Raw genomic sequence first — 20,754 nt, 5'->3', positions numbered from 1 at the left:
TCAATTGTTGTAAGCTTTTCTGCTCATTAGAGACAAATGTATAAAAATTAAAGTATAACAAGAAAATCCCATACATTTAGACACATTGAAGTCATTCTGAAAGAAGAGACTTTGATAAACGTGGTGCCTTTTTCTTTTTTCCTCCTTTAACCAGCACGCCAAATAGAACTGAATACTTAATGGCATAATAACATCTAGTGCATCATAACATATTTGAGAACATCACTGTCATAGGAATAGTCATACATCCAGGGTTTACTTTCTACCTGACCCAAACAATCACAATCATACCTGTTCTCACTGGCCCTTATCTAAGTCACTCAGAAGGAAAATGTTATGATGTGGCTGTCTTCTGAACTTTTTTGCAGATAATATATGTTTTAGTTGGCTGAAATCCTTTTCATTACAAAAGGATTTTAAATAATACAGTTCAATGAGATGAACATGAATTGGAGGTCTGCAGTCAAAGCTTCTTGGGTACTACAAACATGACCTAAACCCAGACAGAGTTAGAAAGTGTAATGGTAACTAAGCTGAACTTAAAACTAAGTTTCATACACTCATATCCCACTCTCCAAATGTCTCTTACACAGGAGATGCATAATTTTGTAGATCATGTATGTAAATCCAAGCATTCAAGAGAAAGCACAAACTAAAGAAGTACCAAGCAACTGAAAGTTTCTGTGACACTAAGTCTCATTACACTTTTTTCTCTCTTCCAAGTATATCCTTCCTACTTGCTACTTGGGGAGCTTGATTCAAACAGTACTTTGAAATAAAAGTCAGCTCTCCAGCCACACTGCCCCAAGCCTGCAGCATTGCTTGGGGTTGTTGAGATCCAAGTGCAGAACCTGGCATTTGGCCTTGCTGAAACTCATTCCATTAATGCTGGCCCACTGATCTAGCCAATCCAAGTCCTTCTGAAGAGCCTCTCTACCCTCATTCAAATCAACACTGCCACCTATTTGGTGTCATCTGCAAACTTACCAATGATACTCTCTATACCTGAATCAATAAAGATGTTAAAAAGAAGTGATCCCCACACAGACCCCTGAGGAACACCACTAGTGACCAGCCACCAACTGGATTTAACTCCATTGACCACCACTCTCCGGGACCAGCTGTCCAGTCAGTGCTTTATCCAGGAGACAGTGTGCTTATCCAAGACATGAGTAGCAAGTTTGTCTACAAGATTTTTGTGGGGAACAGTATCTTTTTGAAAGTCTAGGAATACATCATCCAGTAGCTGTGTGATCTTGTCATAGAAGGAGATCAGGTTGGTCAGGCAGGCCCTGCCCTTCATAAACCCATGCTGACTTCACCTGATCCCCTGGCTGGTGTCTATGTGACATATTATGGCTTTTGAGATGATCTGCTCCATGACCTTCCCTGGTACTGAGGTGAGACTGACAGCTCTATAGTTTCCTTAATCTTCCTTTCCGCTCTTCTTTTAGATAGGCATCACATTTGCTACCCTCCAGTCCATTGGCACCTCCCCAGTTAGCCAGGACCCTTGATAAATAATGGAAAGTGGCTTGGGGAACACATCTGCAGAGTCCTTCAGCACCCTTGGGTGCAGCCCATCTGGCCCAACAGACTTGTTTATGTCTAAGTGGCACAGCAAGTCAGTGACCACTTTCTCATTCATTGTGATGTCCTTGATCTGATTCCCCTCCCCAACTCCTACTTTATGAAGGTGGGTGTCCAGGGCACTGCTGAATCCAGTGCTAAAGACTGAGGCAAAGTAGGCTCCAGGAATCTCCAGGACTGTTCTCTCACTGCTGTGTTGTATTTCCAGCAGACATCAGGGAAGATGAAGTCTCCCACAAGAACAAGGGGTAGTGATCGTGAGACCTCTCTCAACTGCTTATAAAACAATTTATCTACCTCTTCATGATGCTTAGGTGGTCTCCCAATCAATATCACCCTTGCTGTGCTTACTCCTGATTCTGATCCATAATGACTCAACCCTATCATCACTTCCATTAATTTGCATGGTTTCATACACTTCCCTAATACAGAAGGCAACTCCACTACCTCTTCTACTTTGCCTGTCTCTTCTGAAGAGTTGGCACTCTTTGACTGCAGTGCTCTGGTTGTGGGAGTCATCCCACCAGGTTTCTGTGATGGCTGCTATATCATAGTTACCCTGCAGTACAATGGCCTCCAGCTCCTCCTGCTCATTGCCCATACTGTATGCACTGGTGTATAAAGACTTCAAGGAGGGAGTTGAGTACATTGTTTTAAACCTTGAGCAGGGGAAATTCTTCTGGTTGTCTAAGATACCAACAAACTGATCCTTGAGTGATGGACTACTACCCCCACGGTTCTCAACAAGGCCAGCTACATCCCCGTCCCACTTCAAAACTAGTTTAAAGCCCTGCTGATGAGCCCAGCCAACTCGGGTGCAAGGATTCCTGTTTCTTTATGGGACAGATGAACTCTATCTGTTGCCAGCAGATCTGATACTAAGAACATTTCCCTGTATTCCAAAGTTCCAATGATAGCACCATCCTCTGAGCCATGCATTAATTGCACGGATCTTCCTTTTCCCTTGAATATCACTTGCTGTTACTGGAGGGATTGAGGAGATCACCACTTGTGTTCCAGATCCCTCAAGCAGTCTCCCCAAGAACTAAGCAGTTTGAGTCTTCTGAATCACAGCAGCTTGGAGCAAGAGGGGAAAGTGCACACTTATTCCAGCATAGCCTTCATCTGCTACACTGTTCTCAGTTTTATACGGCCACAAAATGGATCTTCGGTACCAATGAACATTCTCCACAAGATACACCAAAGAATGGGGAAGTAAAATGATCCTGAGAAAAAAGGAAGCTCTTACTCTTTGTATTTATGAATGCACCTCTTACAGCACCTTTTTGAAAGAACAAATCACACACTATATTTAAAAGGCTAATTGTACCTTAATTACAGCCAAAACTCACCACCTGAAGACTCAGTGACTTTACAGGAGAAAGTAAACAATTTTACTAAATGATACTACTTAACTATAAATTTAATTAGCATTAAATAATTTTGAGATGAGTCTATAATGGATACTATGTTTAGCTGCTTATTGTCATAACTGCCAAGGGAAGCTATTAGGAAGTAAGTGAATAAGACTGTTCTCTTACTTGAAACTGAGTTCCTGCGACTACAGCTGCTGGATTTCTCATCCGTATCTGTCACACAGAATGCTATATATGCTATGCATCAATTACTTGACTCCTATTTGTCTGCTGCCACTGATGCACCAAGAACAGAAATTTCCAAGAAGTGTGAACATCAAGAGAAATTTCCTTTCCCTCTGTGTGTGTATGTGAAATTCCTGTTCTGTTACTCAACCAAATAAAACCACTCCAAAACGTATTACCTTTATACAATTTCATAGGGACAGCAGCAGGAAAGGAATGGTACTATTGTTCAGTTATTTATGTAGCATTGTTGAGGGGGCACTGCTGAATTTCCCCCTCTGCAGAAGGAATGGTCTTGCTGCCATATTAAGGTTACCAAAGCTATTGAAATGCATTTTAAATAAGCTATTTCTTCCGTAAGATGAGAGATTGATGCTTTACTTGGTGATAAGGAAGATCTTGGTGACAAGAAGATCCTGACAGGCTGGGCAAGTGGGCAAGAAGGAACTGTATGAAGTTTAATGAAGCCAAATGGGAACCTGAGAACACATAACCCAGGAATGCAGCACAGACTGGGAGCCACCTGGCTTGAGAGCAGATCTACGGAAAGAGACCTAGGAGTCTTGGTGGACATAATGCTTAACATGAATAAATGACATGCTGAAGTGGCAAAGAAAGCCAACAGGATGCTGAGTTGCATTGATAATGATATCCTAAGCAGGGATATAAAAATGTTATCCTCCCACTCTACTCAGCACTGGTCAGGGTGCACCTTGAGTACTATGTACAGTTCTGGTTCCCACTACAGAAGATTGCAGACAGGCTGGAAGGCACCCAGAGAAGGGCCACAAAACTGATCAGAGGACTGGAAGACCTGTCATATGAAGGAAGAGAACTGGGTATGTTCAGGCTGAGAAGAGAAGGCTTAGGGCAGACCTCATAACCATGTACGAGTACATAAAGACTGGAGAGCATGAGTGGGAAGACTCCCTTTCTTACAAAGAGTCATGTGGTTAATACAAGGGATAATAGACACAAGTTGATATTGAGGAGACTTTGACAGATGCTAGAGAAAAAAAAAGAGTTCACCATTTTAACTACTACACATTGGAATAAACTCCCAAGGGAGGTGGTGGATTCCTTTACAATAGACGGTTTCAAGGCCCAGCTTGACAGGGTGCTAGACCACCTCTTTTAAGCTATATTCTTACCCTGAAAGGTTGGACTAGATAATAATTGAGGTCCTTTTCAACCTCATATTCTATTAATCTATGAATTCCCCCTAAAGACACTGTTTTAATAAATCCAGAATCCTCTGTCTAACAATCATACCATATAATAATGGAACATAAACAGTTGATATGGACCTCAGGAGATCATCTAGTGCGAGCCCCCTGGTACAGGAACAGGTCCAGACAGGTTCTGAAGGTCTACAGAGGAGACACTCCACAACTTCTCTGAGCAACCTGCTCCAGTGCTCCATCACCCTCAAAAATTTCTTCCTAAGTTCAAGTGAACTGGGCACCAGTGAAAAGAGCCCAGACTCATCCTCTTGATGTACACCCTTTAGATATTTATATGCATTTGTAAGACTCCCTCTCGGTCTTCTGTTCTCCAGTTTAAAGTGTTCCAGGTCTCAGCTTGTCCTCCTAAGAGAGAGGCTTCGATCCCTTAGGCAGCGCTGGACTCCCTCTGGTAGCTCCCTGTCCTTCTTGAACTGGGGAGCACAGAACTGGACAGAGTACTTCAGGTGCAGCCTCACAAGGGAAGAGCAGATATGGAGGAAAAGCTCCTTCAACCTGCTGGTCACACGTCACTGCTGACTCATCCAGCCTACATTTCCTAAGCTTACCTATGAGGATGTTATGGGAGACAGTGTCAAAAGCCTTCTTGAAGTCAAGGGGAACAACACCCAGTGCTGTCTCTTTTTCCACCCAGGTGGTCACACCATCATAGAAGAATATCAGATTGGTCAACTATGAATCCATGTTGACAATTTCTCATACTCTTTCTCCACGTTTAGTGGTGACCTCCAGAATGAGCTGTTTCATCACCACTCCTGGGATGGCAGTAAGGTTGACTGACCTTAGTTTCTGAGGTCTTTCCTCTCACCCTTTTTGAAGATTGGAGAGACACTGGCTCTCCTCCAATCATCAGGACCTCCCCTGCTCTCCATAACCTCTCAAAAATTATAGAAGAGTGACTTAGTACCAGCTTTAGCCAGCTCCTTCAGCACTCATGAGTCCATCCCATTTGGGTCTGTGCGTGTCCAGCTTGTCTAGATGGTCTTTAACTTAGTTTTCTTAACTAAGGGAGTCTTCCTTCTTCCAGACTTTCTCTCTAACCTCCATAGACTGACAGCCTTAGCAATGAAGACTGAAGCAAAGAAAGCATTCAGTAGCTCCACCTTCTTTGTATCCTCTGTCACCAGGTCACCCATCTCATTCAGTAGCAGACCTGCATTTGCCTGATGTTCTTTCCCCTGTTAATGTACTTGAAGAAGCCCTTCTAGTTATCTTTTAAATCCTTTGCCAGATTCCATTCCAGATGGACATTGGATTTCCTTGTTCCATCCTTACATACTCTGGCAATATTTCCATATTCCTCCCAAGTGGCCAGTCCCTTCTTCCCCATGCTCTGGACTTCCCTTTTCCATCTGAGGTCTTCCAGAAGCTCCTTCTTCATGCATGCAGGTCTCTTTGATTTCTTTTTTTATGGGGATGCACCAATCTTGAGTGTGGAGGAGGTGGTGCTTGAACATTAACCAGCTCTCTTCAGACTCCCTATATTCTAGGGGATTCTTCCAAGATCTCCAAAGTTTCTTCAGAGCTGTCTCTCCTGAAGTTCAGGGCTGCAATCCTACTTAACATCCCGTTACTTCCTTGCATGATTCTGAACTTCACCATCTCATGGTCACTGCAGTTACGGATGCCTCCAGCTTTCACATCCCTGACTAGATCTTCTTTGTTCATTGGCACCAGGTCCAGCAGTGCACCCCTCCTTGTACAGTTTTCCACCATCTGTGTCAAAACGTTATCATCAATGCACTGAAGGACCCTCCTGGACTGCTTGTGCTCCACTATATTGCCTTTCCAGCAAAGATAAGAGTGGTTGAAGTCCCCTGTGATAATCAGGGCACATAACTATGCAGCTACTTTAAGCTGTCCTCATTGATTTCCTCTTCTGATGAGGTAATCAACAGTCAACACCCACTACGTCACCCATATTACCCTGACCCTTTATTGCTACCCACGAACTTTCAATTAATTCTTCTTCTCCACCCAGGCAGAGCTCAATACACTCCAGATGATCTCTCACAAAAAGAACAATTCCACCATCTCACCCTGCTGATTGAGTCTGGTTGGTAAATTTGACCCTCAATGCCCTTCAGGAGGAAACTGTCTATGGCAATTGCCCTTATTGTCTCTTAGGAGAGGCAGTCATAATGCATAGGGCTGACTGACTTATCATAGCCAAGCCCCTGGATGAACTTTCATCTACAACCTCATCTGTCTGGCCCTCAAGTTCCAAAGGCCCCTATCTGTTGTACAAGGGCAACTGTAAAGGTGATGGAGGATGTGAGGTGATTCTCCTGCCACTCAGCACCAGGACATGTTTCCATTTTGCATCTTTTAGGTCCTCCCTTCCACCTGGTGGAAAGAACGCAGGGTATTCTCTGCCTCATGTGGAACCTCCATCTGCTCCCTTTATTTCAGGGATGGTAAGATGTGGCTCCAATAATCTATCTCCCTCTCACACTTCCTTATACTCCTGAACATTTCCCCTTGTGGCAGTTTGAGCTAGTTCTAGCTCAGACATAAAAAAAAATGGGAGCAGAGAAACTTAGAAGCAGAAGAGTATTGGAGTCTCTGAGTAGAGAGGTGAACATTCCAGGGATAGGCCAAAAAATGGCATCAATGAGTATGTTAATACAATTTCATTGAAGCATCAAAAGCTTATGCCTGGAAGCACAACTTGTATCTGCCCCTTGCTGCTTCTGCTGTGCCTGCTGCCATCTTCCCCCACCACTGTTTTGGCTTGCTGCTTTGCTGCTTCAGTGCCGCTTGTCCTCATCCCCATCTCCATCATCTTTAAGCTGATTATATTCTATAGTAGTTTATCCTCCTTATACGGTTATAAAAATACAATTTCATTTTCTTTCTTCGACTTTCCAAAAAATTCTGAGTTGTACTGAATTTACTCCACTGGGAGAAGGATCCACTCTAACCCATCATACCACTTCATCTTCCAGCGCTGCCACCAGGCTGAGCGGATTACTCACCTGGTCACACCACTCACAGATGATTTCTCTGCTGCCCTCCAGTATGAGTGACAGGCTTAGCACTCTCTGCAGCTGGAGATCTGAACAGATGTACACCGGCATGGAAGCTCCATTTGGGTTCCCAAAAGATTTTGCTGCTTTGGAAACATTTCCACGCTGCAGATCCTCTATCTGGAGCCCTTCACCCTTAGTGACTTCCAAATCTCCCTGGCCTTTTCAATAAGCAAACAGGCAAACTAATAGGCTCGGTTCTTCCTTAGTCAGGTAAACAAAACGGCTGCCTAATTTTGGAGTCTAGAAACCAAACAGGTCTCAGCCTACAAAAATCGTACATTAGGTGCCACTGGAATCCTGTACTGCCTTGCTCATGATGTTACTGCCATTGGTCAAGCTGGTGCTCTCCAGTTGTGCTACTGTCACCACTAATAACCAAAGAAATAATCAGCAACAGGACTTTTATCTGCCTTCCTTTCCTGAGATAGAGTTCCCATTTCAGACTCACATCTCTAGCTTCCTCCCAGAAAATAAACTCAGATTTACTTTGACCAAGGCTGACGCAAACTAGAGCTTCAATGACTCCACTTTACCAGAGTAATAGTGAGAATTCGTATGTGGAACTGACAAACAACAAGAGCCAAACAGTAGTTAATGAGTGATTAACTCTTTAGTGGAAATGAGATGTGCAAGACTAGCTAGTCAGCTATAAACCTCAAAGATAAAGAGGTTCATGGCACATTGTGACTGGCAACCAGGACTCAGCAAGGGTGTATTCTCTACTTTATCCCAAATTATTTAGTCTATATTAAATTACAGTACCATTTTGATCCAAGATAAATAGCACTCTCAAGACAATGTCCCAGCGTGCTTCAAAGGAGAGTATGAGTCACAAATTATTTACAATACAGAGTACATATAAGACCACCTTATTTGAGGGATAGGGGAGATAATGACATGACCAATGTTCTTCCCTTAGAATGAGAATGCACTCTACCCCATTTGCTTTGATGGCATATTGGTAGCATTAACCACTCCTGCCCTTTGCCCAGAATCAAGTGAAATTACACAGTACATGTACCTACTCTCCACAGAGACCACTTAATAGATAGTAGAGAATTGAATTCATTCTGATTAGTTGAAGTACAGTGGAGGAGGTGAGTCAGTTAAGTGAAACACATGCTAGCATTGCAACTGGTTAAATATTTCCAAATTAGTTGTACCAATTTTGTTAGCACAGGATGCAAAAGTCTAGTATTTGCCCAGTTCTAACTACTTAGGCTTGGTGCCCTGAGTCAATATTGATAGAACAGAAAGCAATTTTTTTTTTTACATTATGTCTGAAAAATGTTACCAACAGGCACTTGAGAGCTCTTGTGATTTTACTCTTGTCTGGACTGGAACATAAGACGATGACTGAAATCATGTTAACCAACTTTAACAAAGAAAAAGAAACAAAACTCACTTGTCTAAAGACACTAGTCTAAACACGGTATTCAGGACTTTTCCCCAGATATGCAGCTGGGTTTGCTTACACCAAAAGCATTCTTGCCAGTTGCTTCACAATGTATTTGTAATAGCAAAACAAGAGAGCAAGTTACATTCTCACACTGTTCTTTAGTCCACCACGAATTTTCAAATATTTCAACAGAATAAAATCCCCTCCAAGTCCTGTTCAAAGCTCTGACACATTTACAGGAAAAGAATTTCCCAGATTCATGAGGGAGCCTAACATGCATCATTAATTATTCACAATTTTCACTGTGTAGATTTTTTTTTTACCAAAAAAGTATGTATACATGTGCATATATACATATGAGGGTAGATACATTCCATAAATACAACTGACAACTGTAAACAAGTGTAGTAGTTTAGAATTATGTCTATTCTAAGAATAAATATTCCTGTAAATTCACTAGATATTTCTAAAAACAACAGAGTCTCTGCTCTTTATAGGTTAGGATTCTAAATAGCTTTATCATCTCACCTTCACTGTCGCAGTCTTGCAGTGAAAGCCATATTTGATCTACCAGACCAACTCCTTTTACTTCACCATGAACTGGAATGGAATGCATTACCATTAATGCAATTGTCAAAGGTTTGATTTGCAATTGCCAATTCTACTCTTTTCATTTGTTCACAAACTGCTTTACTTTCAGTCCTATTCTGAAAGACAGCAAACACTCATCGTGATGCTTCTCAATTGCTTTCAGTTCACATTCTTCACAGTTAACAACCCCATGAGGATGATTTCCATTATTATCTGATGTTTTTTGGAATGGACTTTACCATACACAACTTGTACATGTGTCTTTAGAAATAGTAATTGCTTAAACATATTTATGAAGGGGGAAAAAAAAAACAGTATCAGGAGATATTTTTCAGTCACTGTCCAAATTTTTGGCCTGCAAAGATGACCTTAATATACAGATGGTTCCTTCTGAAAACACAGGTCAATACTTATGAGAGCACTTTTTTGCTTGGTGTTTTGGTTGGGGTTTTTTTGTAGGAGGCTTTTGATTTTGCTGGGAATTATATGCAGACAAAACTCCAAATCAATGACAGCTAAGTCAGTAACTCACTGCATAAAACAATCCTCAAAAGACCTAACATGAAAATAGCTTGTTCAGCACCTGGCCCAACTCCTTACTCCGAGTACTGAAAGTAACCTCCACCACCCTTCCTTCCCTAAAGCTTCTGCAAGCTGCCACCTGTTGTGTCAGAGACACTGGTGATCACTCACTGTTACCTGTAAGGCAGGAGGAACCAGTGTAGAAAAACAACAGGTTTCTGTGTCTCCTATTCTAGTTCAAAGCAGTTCAGCATGACACATTGCAATGAACTCAAACAAAATATTTCCAAATTCAAGCCTCTGTGTCCTGAGAGTTTCCTGGTATCAGAACTAAGTATCTTTTGTAACATGAAAAGTGAACTTCATGTGCAAAGGCAATGGATCTGTAGCCCATAAACCTGGACAAACATTACAAATCTAATATAGGGATAAGTGTCTCAAATTAAAAAAATATAAAAAACAAGCTCCAAACAAATAGCAGGGCTCAACTTGTATCACCTACTTCAACATACTATACATATACAACTATACACACACACACACTCTATTAAATACACACACACACACACTAATTCCCTCCAACATACTTCACACGAGTCACTAAACAGCTTTTTCTGTGGAAATTATATTCACATTTACTACTCCCATACAGCAAAGCAAGATTAGAACAGAGACCTTTTATATGATTACCATTTTATGAAAAACTTTGTATCACTAGAATATATATAAAACTGATTGGAGTCATAGTAAACAGGAAGTCCACAGAATAAACAAAGCAAACTATGGATATTCTTTGACTGATCAGTGATTCTGACCCACAGCAAATTTGAATCCATCACATTCAACAAGCATTCATTACATGTGTTCAAAATATTCTACAATAAAGCTGATCTCCAGAAGCTCACTCTTGAAATTATTCTAACTCCAAATTCCATCATGACTTCAGATGTTTACCGTGTCCAGATTTTCCTAAAAGGCAGAATGTAGAAATGGTCCCCTAAATTCTAGCTCCTACAAATACATCCATCTCACTCTGCTCAAGCTAGGAGATCTTAAATGTATTGTTTTTGTAATAAAGAATATAAATTTTACAAAGCAGACCCCGTTCAGCATTATGGTGTCTAAGTAAAAACTGAAGCATATTCGTAAGGATTGGCAGCATTGCAGCATAACAGCATCAGACCTGTTAGCAGCCTATTCAGAAAGACAACACTTGCCTAAAGGAACACTTCAACAGGATTCCAAACAAGTTATGTAAATATATTCTCCTACATTTTTGAGTGACTGCTTACGGTATTTCTTCAAACAAAGAAGAAATACTAAGGTTTTCTGTCTCATCAGAGAAAGACTGTTTACTTTACTGCAATTAAAATACCATATCTTGTGCTCCTCTTAGTATTTACAATATAACTGCAGAAAAATGCTGCTAGTTATTGAGTATGTAACAAGTTTATTTAGTCTTGAATGAACTAGTTTCTCATTAAAGGAAAAAGATGTACCCAAAGATGTACCAAAGAAAGCACACAAACCCCTTATTATAAGACTTTTTAAAAAATATACCTTTCACTGGCAGTTCTGGAAACAAACTGCCAAAATACATTAAGAATTATTAATATCCAAGTAGTGGAACAATCTTTTCCCTTGTGAAGACAGAAACTAATTTTTTTCAAACTCAACTCCTTTTTTAATCTTGCAAAACAAAATATCTGTCATATCCTGTACCACAGTTTCACAGCTTTCCTGTCCATAATGCAACCACAGAATTACAGGAAATACAAAAGGTAGGGGAAAAGCCCCTTTCATGAGTGACACAAAGACACTCATGAGCACAGCACCCTTGTACTTAAATCAGAGCAGATCCCTCTTCTGTAGTAATACATCTTTCTCTCTGAGCCTGACTAAACTAAGAGTTATTGATGACTATTTCAATTAAACTAGTAATTAAATCATCCAAAACACTCTTACGGTTAGGCAAGAGTTGTGAGAAGGACAAAGACCAAATAACAATTGTGACCTTGAAAGAAAAGCATTGATCGGATTTTTGCCTTGTGAAAGGAAGGAGGGAAAACTGAAACCAACCATCCTGAATTATTAATAAGCACCCAGAGTGTTCTCCTAACTCCCTTTATTTTTTTTTTTTTTTTTTTTTAACAAATCCAAGTGGATCTTTCTTCAAGCTTACAAACTATTAATGCAAAGAAAATGGAAATTGATTCAAGCCAATATGCAGCATTTCTAGGTGACAAATCAAAGGTTTCAGTTTCTGTGCATTTTAGACTATGTAATACAGAATAATATACATATTATCTGTTTTTTTTTAACTATATACATGTGTGTTCATACATATGACATTCAGGATTACAGGAGGACTATGAAGACATGGTGGAGCTATGCAGGGAGAAAATTAGAAAAGCCAATGCCCAACTAGAACTCAATCTAAATCTACCTACTGCTGTAAAGGTAAAACAAATTTCTTCTATAAATACACTGACAACAAAAGGAGGACTAGAGAGAATCTACATCCTGTATTTGGATGCAGGTGGAAACATAGTGACTAAGGATGAGGAAAAGACTGAGGTACTTAATACCCACTTTATCTCAGCCTTAAATAGCAGGACTAGCAGTCTGATAAGAAGCCACCCCCTCAAACTGGAAACAGGGATGAGAAACAGGAGACCTCCAAAATCTACAAGGAAATGGTGAGTGACCTACTGAACCAACTAGACATATACAAGTCTATGGGGCCAGACAGGTTATATCCAAGCTGCTGAAGAAGTTGGTGGATGGGTTTACCAAGCCACTCTTGATGATTTATCAGCAGTCCTGTCTAACTGGGGAGGTCTTTGCAGACCCATCAGTCTGATCTCGATGCTAGGGAAGGTCACAGAACAAATCAGCTTGAGTGCCACAACAACACTATTTACAGGACAATCAGGCAATCAGGCCAAATCAGCACAGGTTCACAAAGGGCAGGTTCTGCTTAACAAATCTCATCTCCTTCTATGACAAGGCTACCAGCTTGGTAGATGAGGGAAATGCTGTGGATACTATTCCTCATGGCGTACTCATGTTAAAAAATAGCTGTGTTCAGCCTAGACAGGCATACACTCTGGTGCATCAAACACTGCCTGGATGATTTGGCCCAGAAAGTAAGTGAATGGAGAGCCAAATCCAGCTGGTGTTCCCCAGGGCTCAGTGCTGGGGCCATTTCCGTTTAATATTGTTATCAGTGATCTTGATGAAGAGATTGAGAACATGCTCAGCAAAGTTGCATACAATGTAAAGTTACACAGGAGTGTTAATCTGCTTGAGGGTAGGGAGGCTCTTCAGAGGGATCTGGACAGACTGGGTCAAAGGACAGAGGCCAAACATGGGATTCAGCAAGCCCAAGTAGTGGGTCCTGCACTTGGGTCACAATAATCTCATGCAATGCTATAGGTTTGGAGCAGAATGGCCAGAAAATTGCTCAGCAGAAAGGGACCTGCAGGTGTTGATGGACAGCTGGCTGAACATGAGCCAGGAGTGTGCACAGGTGGCAAATGAAGCAAACAGCATCCTGGCTTGCATCAGGAATAGTGTGGCTGGCAGGAGTGAGGAAGTGATAGTGCCCCTGTACTTGGCACTGGCAAGGCTGCACCCTGACTACTGTGTTTACATTTGGCCACTGCGGTGTAAGAGAGACACTCAGGTGCTGGAACAGATCCAGAGGGCGGCAACAAAGCTAGTGAGGGGTCTTGAGAATAAGTCTTACTAGGAGTGGCTGAGGGAGCTGGGACTGTTTACACTGAAAACAAAGGAGTCTGGGGGAAGCTTGTTGCCTTCTGTAACTACTTGAAAGTAGAGAGGTGAGTGTTGCTCTCTTCTCACAAGTCACAAATGACAGGACAAAAGGAAATGGCATCAAGTCATGGAGATGTTTAGGTTACACATTAGGGACATTTTCAATACCAAAAGTGTTATCAAAGAATGGAACAGGCACCCAGGGAAGTGGTTGAATTGCCATGTCTGGATGTATTTAAAAGCCATTCAAATTTGGTGCTCAAGGATGTGGTGTAGTAGTGGCCCTGGCAGAGTTAGATAATGGTTGGACTTGATGATCTTAAAGGTCTTTTCTAATCACTGTGATTCTGTGTGATTATGTGATTATTGTGAGCAACTGAAAGATGCTATTGACTGTCTGCGCCACTTCCCAGGCTTTCACTAGTACGCATTGATACTGAAATGATTTTCCAGTCTTTGAATCTCTTCTAGGACTGAAGAGCCTTTGAGTACACTTTCTGTAGAAAATACCCATTTGGCCCTCAAAAAGAAGTCTGTTTCATTTGTTGGGGTTTTTTTTTTTGTTATTGTTGTTTTAGGGTTGTTTTTTTTTTTGTTTTCTTTATATAGAATGACATAAAATAATGTGGAAAGTTATAATTTGTGCAACAGGAAGAACAACTGCTGTTCTGTATGGATTAGCACTAAAGCAATATAGAAGCACAAATGTGGAGCAGAAAGTCAACTACTCGATGAGACACAGAAGGTGTATGATAATTTTCTCATATTTATCTTTCATTAAGCTACATCCTCCTTCTTAGTAAGTTTTTCTTCTCAATACATTTTTCAGTTGTTCCTCTAAGGGGACACACAGTCTCAAGTTGTGCTGGGGGAAGTACAGGCTGGATGTTAGGAGGAAGTTCTTCACAGAGAGAGTGATTTGCCATTGGAATGGGCTGCCCAGGGAGGTGGTGGAGTCACGGTCCCTGGAGGTGTACAAGAAAAGACTGGATGAGGCACTTGGTGCCATGGTCTAGTTGATTGGCTAGGGCTGGGGGATAGGTTGGACTGGATGATCTTGGAGGTCTCTTCCAACCTGGTTGACTCTATCATTCTATGATAAAGCCTCCTTTCTTAAAAACTGTTGCCAATGTACTTCTTTGGGTAGGTCCAAGTACTACTTATTGTAACACAAGGAAAGTTTCCTCCTCATCTTGCCAGTCCTATTACAAATCATTCTTTAACTGTTAATGTATTTCCAAAGAGAAGTCATAACTTACTATATGAAACAGCTTTTCTGATTTCAGAATGCATGTAGCATACAAACCATGTCAAGAAATTTAAAAAATTAAGCCACAATTTTTTTTAATACCAAGTTTCTTAAAAGAATCTGTAGACATCTCATCTTAGAGAGACACTGCTCAGCAAAGAAAGTTATACCAACTACATGCAAATATGAAAAGACTCTACTGTTTACCAGCCACTACAGAAAGGAGTAAATGCAACACTTTCTGTCCCCACTGCCACACAGCAGTGCAGTGGTAGAAGTATGTAGGTTGCATCTGCACAAAGCAGCGCTCAGTGATTTCATACCGGTATGGAGTTGGCTGTTTTCAAAATATCTGTGTATTTAGTTTCCCTTTAATTGCCTATTTACTTGCTGATACTTCCACTGTCTACATCTTCCACAGAAATACCCTCTTTTTCAAGGAGAGTACGATAAAATTGTCAAATGAAAGGATTATTACTACTGGAATTAAATTCAGGTACCTCACATAGTAATAGGATGTAAAAACCCACTAGAGTAGCAGTGCTGCATCTGTACTTAATGATTACCAAATTAATGTCATGAAATAAAATGCCATATACAAAGTATATAGGTGATCAAAAATTGTATACTGTAATACCACATTTGAAAGGACACTGCTTCTTTTTCCCCAGGCTCTGAAATGTAACAATTCTGTTTACCATGGAAATGTACATTTCTGTACACTAGCTAAAAGAACATCCAAAAAATATTAAAATGCCACAGGTGAAGAACAAGCAAGCTAGTCAATGATAAAAACATTCATTTTAACTAAGAGAGAAAGACATCAGATGGACAACATGCAAACCTACACTATCACAAAGCCAGAAACTGATGCAGCCTCAGTTTTAGTCCAAAACTGCAGTAATAGCACAGTGTCAGTTTAGCAAGAATCCAGTGACCATCAGATAATACAAGCTGCTATACAGGAAGAGAAGAATCACTCAGAAAGTTATTGTCTAGCTTACATTTTCACTTCAGCATTGTCTGTTTCATAAGGCACAGGTGAACAGCAAGGTGCTTCAGTAACATAAATTGGACAATATCTAAATATCACATAGCAGGGTCTGAATAGATCAATGAATTCATAGAATCATAGAATCAATCAGGTTGGAAGAGACATCAAAGATCATCCAGGCCAACCTATCCCCCCAGCCCTAGCCAATCAACTACACCATGGCACTAAGTGCCCCATCCAGGCTTTTCTTGAACACCTCCAGGGATGCTGACTTCACCACCTCCCTGGGCAGCCCATTCCAATGCCAATCACTCTCTCTGGGAAGAACTTCTTCCTAATATCCAGCCTATACCTACCCTGGCACAACTTGAGACTGTGTCCCCTTGTTCTATTGCTGGTTGCCTGGGAGAAGAGACCAATCCCCACCTGGCTACAGCCCCCCTTCAGGTAGTTGTAGACGACAATGAGGTCATCCCTGAGCCTCCTCTTCTCCAGGCTAAACAACCCCAGCTCCCTCAGCCTCTTCTCATAGGGTTTGTGTTCCAGGCCCCTCACCAGCTTTGTTGCCCTTCTCTGGACATGTTCCAGCACCTCAACATCTCTCTTGAATTGAGGAGCCCAGAACTGGACACAGTACTCAAGGTGTCGCCCAACCAGTGCTGAGTGTAGGGGAAGATTAACCTCCCTTGTCCTACTGGCCACACTGTTCCTGATGCAGGCCAGGATGCCATTGGCTCTCTTGGCCACCTGGGCACACTGCTGGCTCAGCTTCAGCTACTATCTACCAGTACCCCCAGGTCCCTTTCCTCCTGGATGCTTTCCAGCCACTCTGTCCCCAGCCTGTAGCACTGCTTGGGGTTGTTGTGGCCAAAGTGTAGAACACTGCTCTTGGCCATTTTAAATCTCTCTGCCCACCTATCCAGCCTGTCTAGGTCCCTCTGCAGGGCTCTCCTACCTTCCAACAGATCAACACCTGCTCCTAGCTTGGTGTCATAATTATTTCTTTCTGATGGAAAAAAAAAAAATATTCCAAATCAAAAGACAATTTTTAAGTATCTTGTTCCTTTTACATCTCAAAGAGTTCCAAACCCTCCCACCTTTGGTATTGTGTAAAGGCTCTTCTTTTAACTTTACACAAAATAAAGAAGAGACAAAATGTAGTGAAAAGTTTCTTTGCAAAAAAGGATTAAAATCTTAGATGCAGCCAAGATGACCAGTAGAGTCGCCTAGCACCAGAGAGGACCTGTAATGACTTTTAAAAGATGAGCTGCATACAATCCTATGTATGAAGTCTGCAATTCACAGGCCAAGGGCAAAATTCTCCTCTTACATGCATGCTATCTGTGGAGTCTATCATAGTGCTTAGTCTGCACTATCTGCAAGCTCCTGTTTCCACTAGTGATGTTTCTGATGCTGAAAAAGCAGTAAGATACGGCAGCCAGAGTCGGGCTAACAGTTTTGTTGTCAGTGCTGGCTGAACTCTCCAGCACTCATCATGATGACACAACTACTCAGTCTTCTGATTTAACAGAAGTGATCCATGGTATAATTGCTGCTCTGATGTATACAATTTTCTGCATGTGGTTGGTGGAAGAGATTTCACTTATTCTGCATCATGATCCTAATTGTATGATTTGTATGTGCTGAAATTCACTGTATTTGAAAAACCTATAGAAATTCTTGCTGCTTGCATTTGTTATTGTATTTTTGATGTGTTCACATCCAGTCTTGTGGCCACTTGTATAACAGAGACTACATTATTAAATAAACTGGCACAGATGTCCCTGCTAGGCACCAGGCTGAGTGCCACTCTACAGAGCTTGGTTCATCCCGTGTTGCAGTCTACATATTTTCCTTTTTTCATTTTGTCCTCTTAATTATGCAGACTCAGTGAGGGGCACCACCAAAGACAGGTGACTGCAGGACAGTTATTAGCTATGGGACAGGACACCATTCACAACATAAATGTGTATTTCTTCCTCCAGCATTATGGTATGAATCTGTGTGCTAGTTTGAAGCAAGCTGGAATGTTTTGGTAACAGAACTAGATAAGGGGCAGTGAAATGAAAACAATTGATGTCAACTTCTCTCACAGTCTCGCTGAGAGCTCTGGGAAGAAGAAAGACTTTTTCTCCATTTTGTTTTTCACTCTTGCTTTTGCCTTAGACCTGGTCACATCTCATTAACCCTGCTCCTACTAACCCTGCTCCCTAACCTCTTGGCTGCACCTCTTTTCTTCCTGAGAACTGGGGTAAGGTTAAGAGGGCCGGGGGGAGGTGTTGGGGTGGTTTAAAAGCCCCTCCTGGGGACTCAGGTTTCTGGGAGGGGAGTTGTGCTTTTGTATTGTTTATCCTTTGTATATTTCTGTATATAACTGTATATATTGTAAATAGCTGCTTGTAAATTCTGCTAGCTGTAAATAAATTGCTTCATCTATATTCCCAGGGTCCGTCTGAGTTAGCTGGGGCAAATTCAAAAGTGTGGGAGGGGCGGGGTAACCCCCAAACCCTCACAATCTGAAACACACATACCTCTGGGAATCCCTGGAGGCGTTCAAGAAAAGACTGGATGAGGCACTTAGTGCCATGGTCTAATTGACTGGATAGGGCTGGGGAATAGGTTGGACTGGATGATCTTGGAGGGCTCTGTCCTGGAGTCCTGTGTGCCCCTAAGTTCCTCTCCTGCCGTGACTTCGCGGGGAGGGGGAAAGCCGCCTGGTTCCCGCCCCACCTCGCCTGCCCCGCAGCCGTGAAGGGGGTGAGCAAACGGGTCCTGCCCGCACGAGGAGTGCCCCATGCAGTGCCCATGCTGGGATCGAGCCGGGATTGGCTGTGCGCTTTTGCACCTAAGGTGTGGTAACTCTGCTCTTTGTCTAGCGAGGGTATAAGTATTGGGGTCTTCCCGCCTTTGGGGGTTCCCGCCTTGGATTTCGTCCCTGCCTGGACGTTCGTGTCTGCCTGAGACTTCTCCCCCCCCTCGCCTGGTGCTCTGCTTCAAAGGATTTCCTCACCCACAGACACCTTTTGTAAGAGTTTAACGACTCTTAACGATCCACCTGCGACTGCTGAAAAGGGAAGGACAGAGGCAGACCGCACGAGGAAGCCTGATCGTGAGTTATTTTGGCTCAACTTTATTAGTAAGAAACCCTCTATTAATGAATAGCTAAAGCCTTTTCCAACTTCTGACTTCCAAAATAGTCAGATTATTGATGGTATCCCTGTAGATAATTCTCAAGCACCTCAATCTGCTAATTAAACTAAATTAATCTTTGTATATATAGTTTTGGGGCGGGTTTTTGGGAAAATAAAATAACTGGTTTTGTATAAAATTCCCGACTCGGCCACACATTAATTCCTGCCTCCACAACAGGCTCTTCCAAACTGGTTGATTCTATGATTCTATGAATCAAATCCCACACTAACAGACCAACTTCACATTCATACAGTTCCAAAATTGCAGGTCATCAGCCTTCAAAAAAGTCTGGAATCATTCTGGCAACCTTTGAAAGACACTTGTAAGGTGTATATTCCCAATACTGGGGAATATACCTAGAACAAACTCTTATACTGTGGTTCTAGAACACACCATCTCATCTTTCCCTCACTTCATCAGAGTTTGTCTGAGCTGATATTCTCCACAGCTATTAATCCTCCCCGCTCACTGCCTTTACCCTTTATTTCAGTAGATAGGGTTACCAGTTCACTCCTTTCTTCATTTGCTAATTATTTTCTTGTTCCTTTCCATGACTTTGGGGACCACCCATTCAAAGCCAGATTGGGACCTGCCCTACACTGACAAAAAAAAAAAACAACCAAGAAAATCACACTAAGCCTGCTTCTGTCACCCTTCCAACCAGAAGTTATTCCTGTCTTCCTGGTCATACTTACTGTACTGTCAATCTCAGCAACTTCTCTATGACTTTGGGATCCTACCTTGATCCCTTCCTGCTTTTCTATTTTTAACACAGGATAAAATCAACCATTCTTGAACTACATATGAAAAGTTGTGATTTTTGCCACAATTGGCTTGCTTTCCATTATTTATATAACAATGTTTCCTTTAGCTACATTACAATCACAGTTTAAGAAATTCTCTACCTGCTTATCTCTTCTAGTCTTCTCACTTGCATCAAAAACATCCCCTCCTAGTTTTCTTTACCTCTTTTTTCACCCCTCTCTTGTTCTTCTCACTCACCCCAACTTCTCCCACTATGAAGGCAGGCTTTGACTTAGCTTTTCTAAAGAAAAAAGTCTTATCTGTCTCTCAAACTATTACCTCTATGTCACAGAATCATAGAACAGTTGAGGCTGTAAGAGACCTCTGAGAGCATCAAGTTCATCTACTCACCTAGAGCTCACAATCACTATTGCTAAGTCCCTTTCACTAAACCATGCCCCAAGTACCACATCCACATATCTTTTACATACCTCCAGGGATAGTGACTGCACCATTTCCATGGGCAGCCTGCCCAATGCCTGACAACCATTTATGTGATGAATTTTTTCACACTATTCAATCTGAACCTCCCCTGGCACAACTTGAGGACATTTCCTCTTGTCCAGTCACTTGTTGCAGCATGTGAGAAGGGAATGACCTCTACCTTTCTCCAGCCTCCTTTCAAGCAGTTGTAGGGGACGACAAGGTCACACCTTGCTCTCATCTTCTGAAGACTAAACAATCCCAGTGCCCTAAGCCATTCCTCATAAGCTATTCACCAGCTTAGCTGCTCTTCTTTGGACATGGTCCAGCATC

The 20,754-nt window shown here is 41.8% G+C and overlaps 1 protein-coding gene across 7 annotated transcripts in view; it reads right to left on the bottom strand.

Annotated features, from left to right (window-relative positions):
* The window catches only part of NTRK2 (neurotrophic receptor tyrosine kinase 2), a 227,066-nt gene that overhangs the window by 129,081 nt on the left and 77,231 nt on the right, over window positions 1-20,754 (bottom strand). For 3 of the 7 annotated variants that reach the window (XM_064140082.1, XM_064140075.1, XM_064140076.1), the window contains exon 12: window positions 9,395-9,466. The exons of the other annotated variants lie outside the window; for them this stretch is intronic. In XM_064140082.1, the coding sequence (XP_063996152.1) occupies window positions 9,395-9,466 (72 nt within the window). The remainder of the gene's footprint in view (window positions 1-9,394; window positions 9,467-20,754) is intronic. 7 annotated transcript variants of the gene reach the window in all.

The sequence above is a fragment of the Pogoniulus pusillus genome, chromosome Z (genome assembly GCF_015220805.1).
Source record: "Pogoniulus pusillus isolate bPogPus1 chromosome Z, bPogPus1.pri, whole genome shotgun sequence".
NCBI lineage: Eukaryota > Metazoa > Chordata > Aves > Piciformes > Lybiidae > Pogoniulus > Pogoniulus pusillus.
The sequence above is the reverse complement of the archived record's forward strand: the minus strand, read 5'-3'. Positions and strand labels throughout refer to the sequence as shown.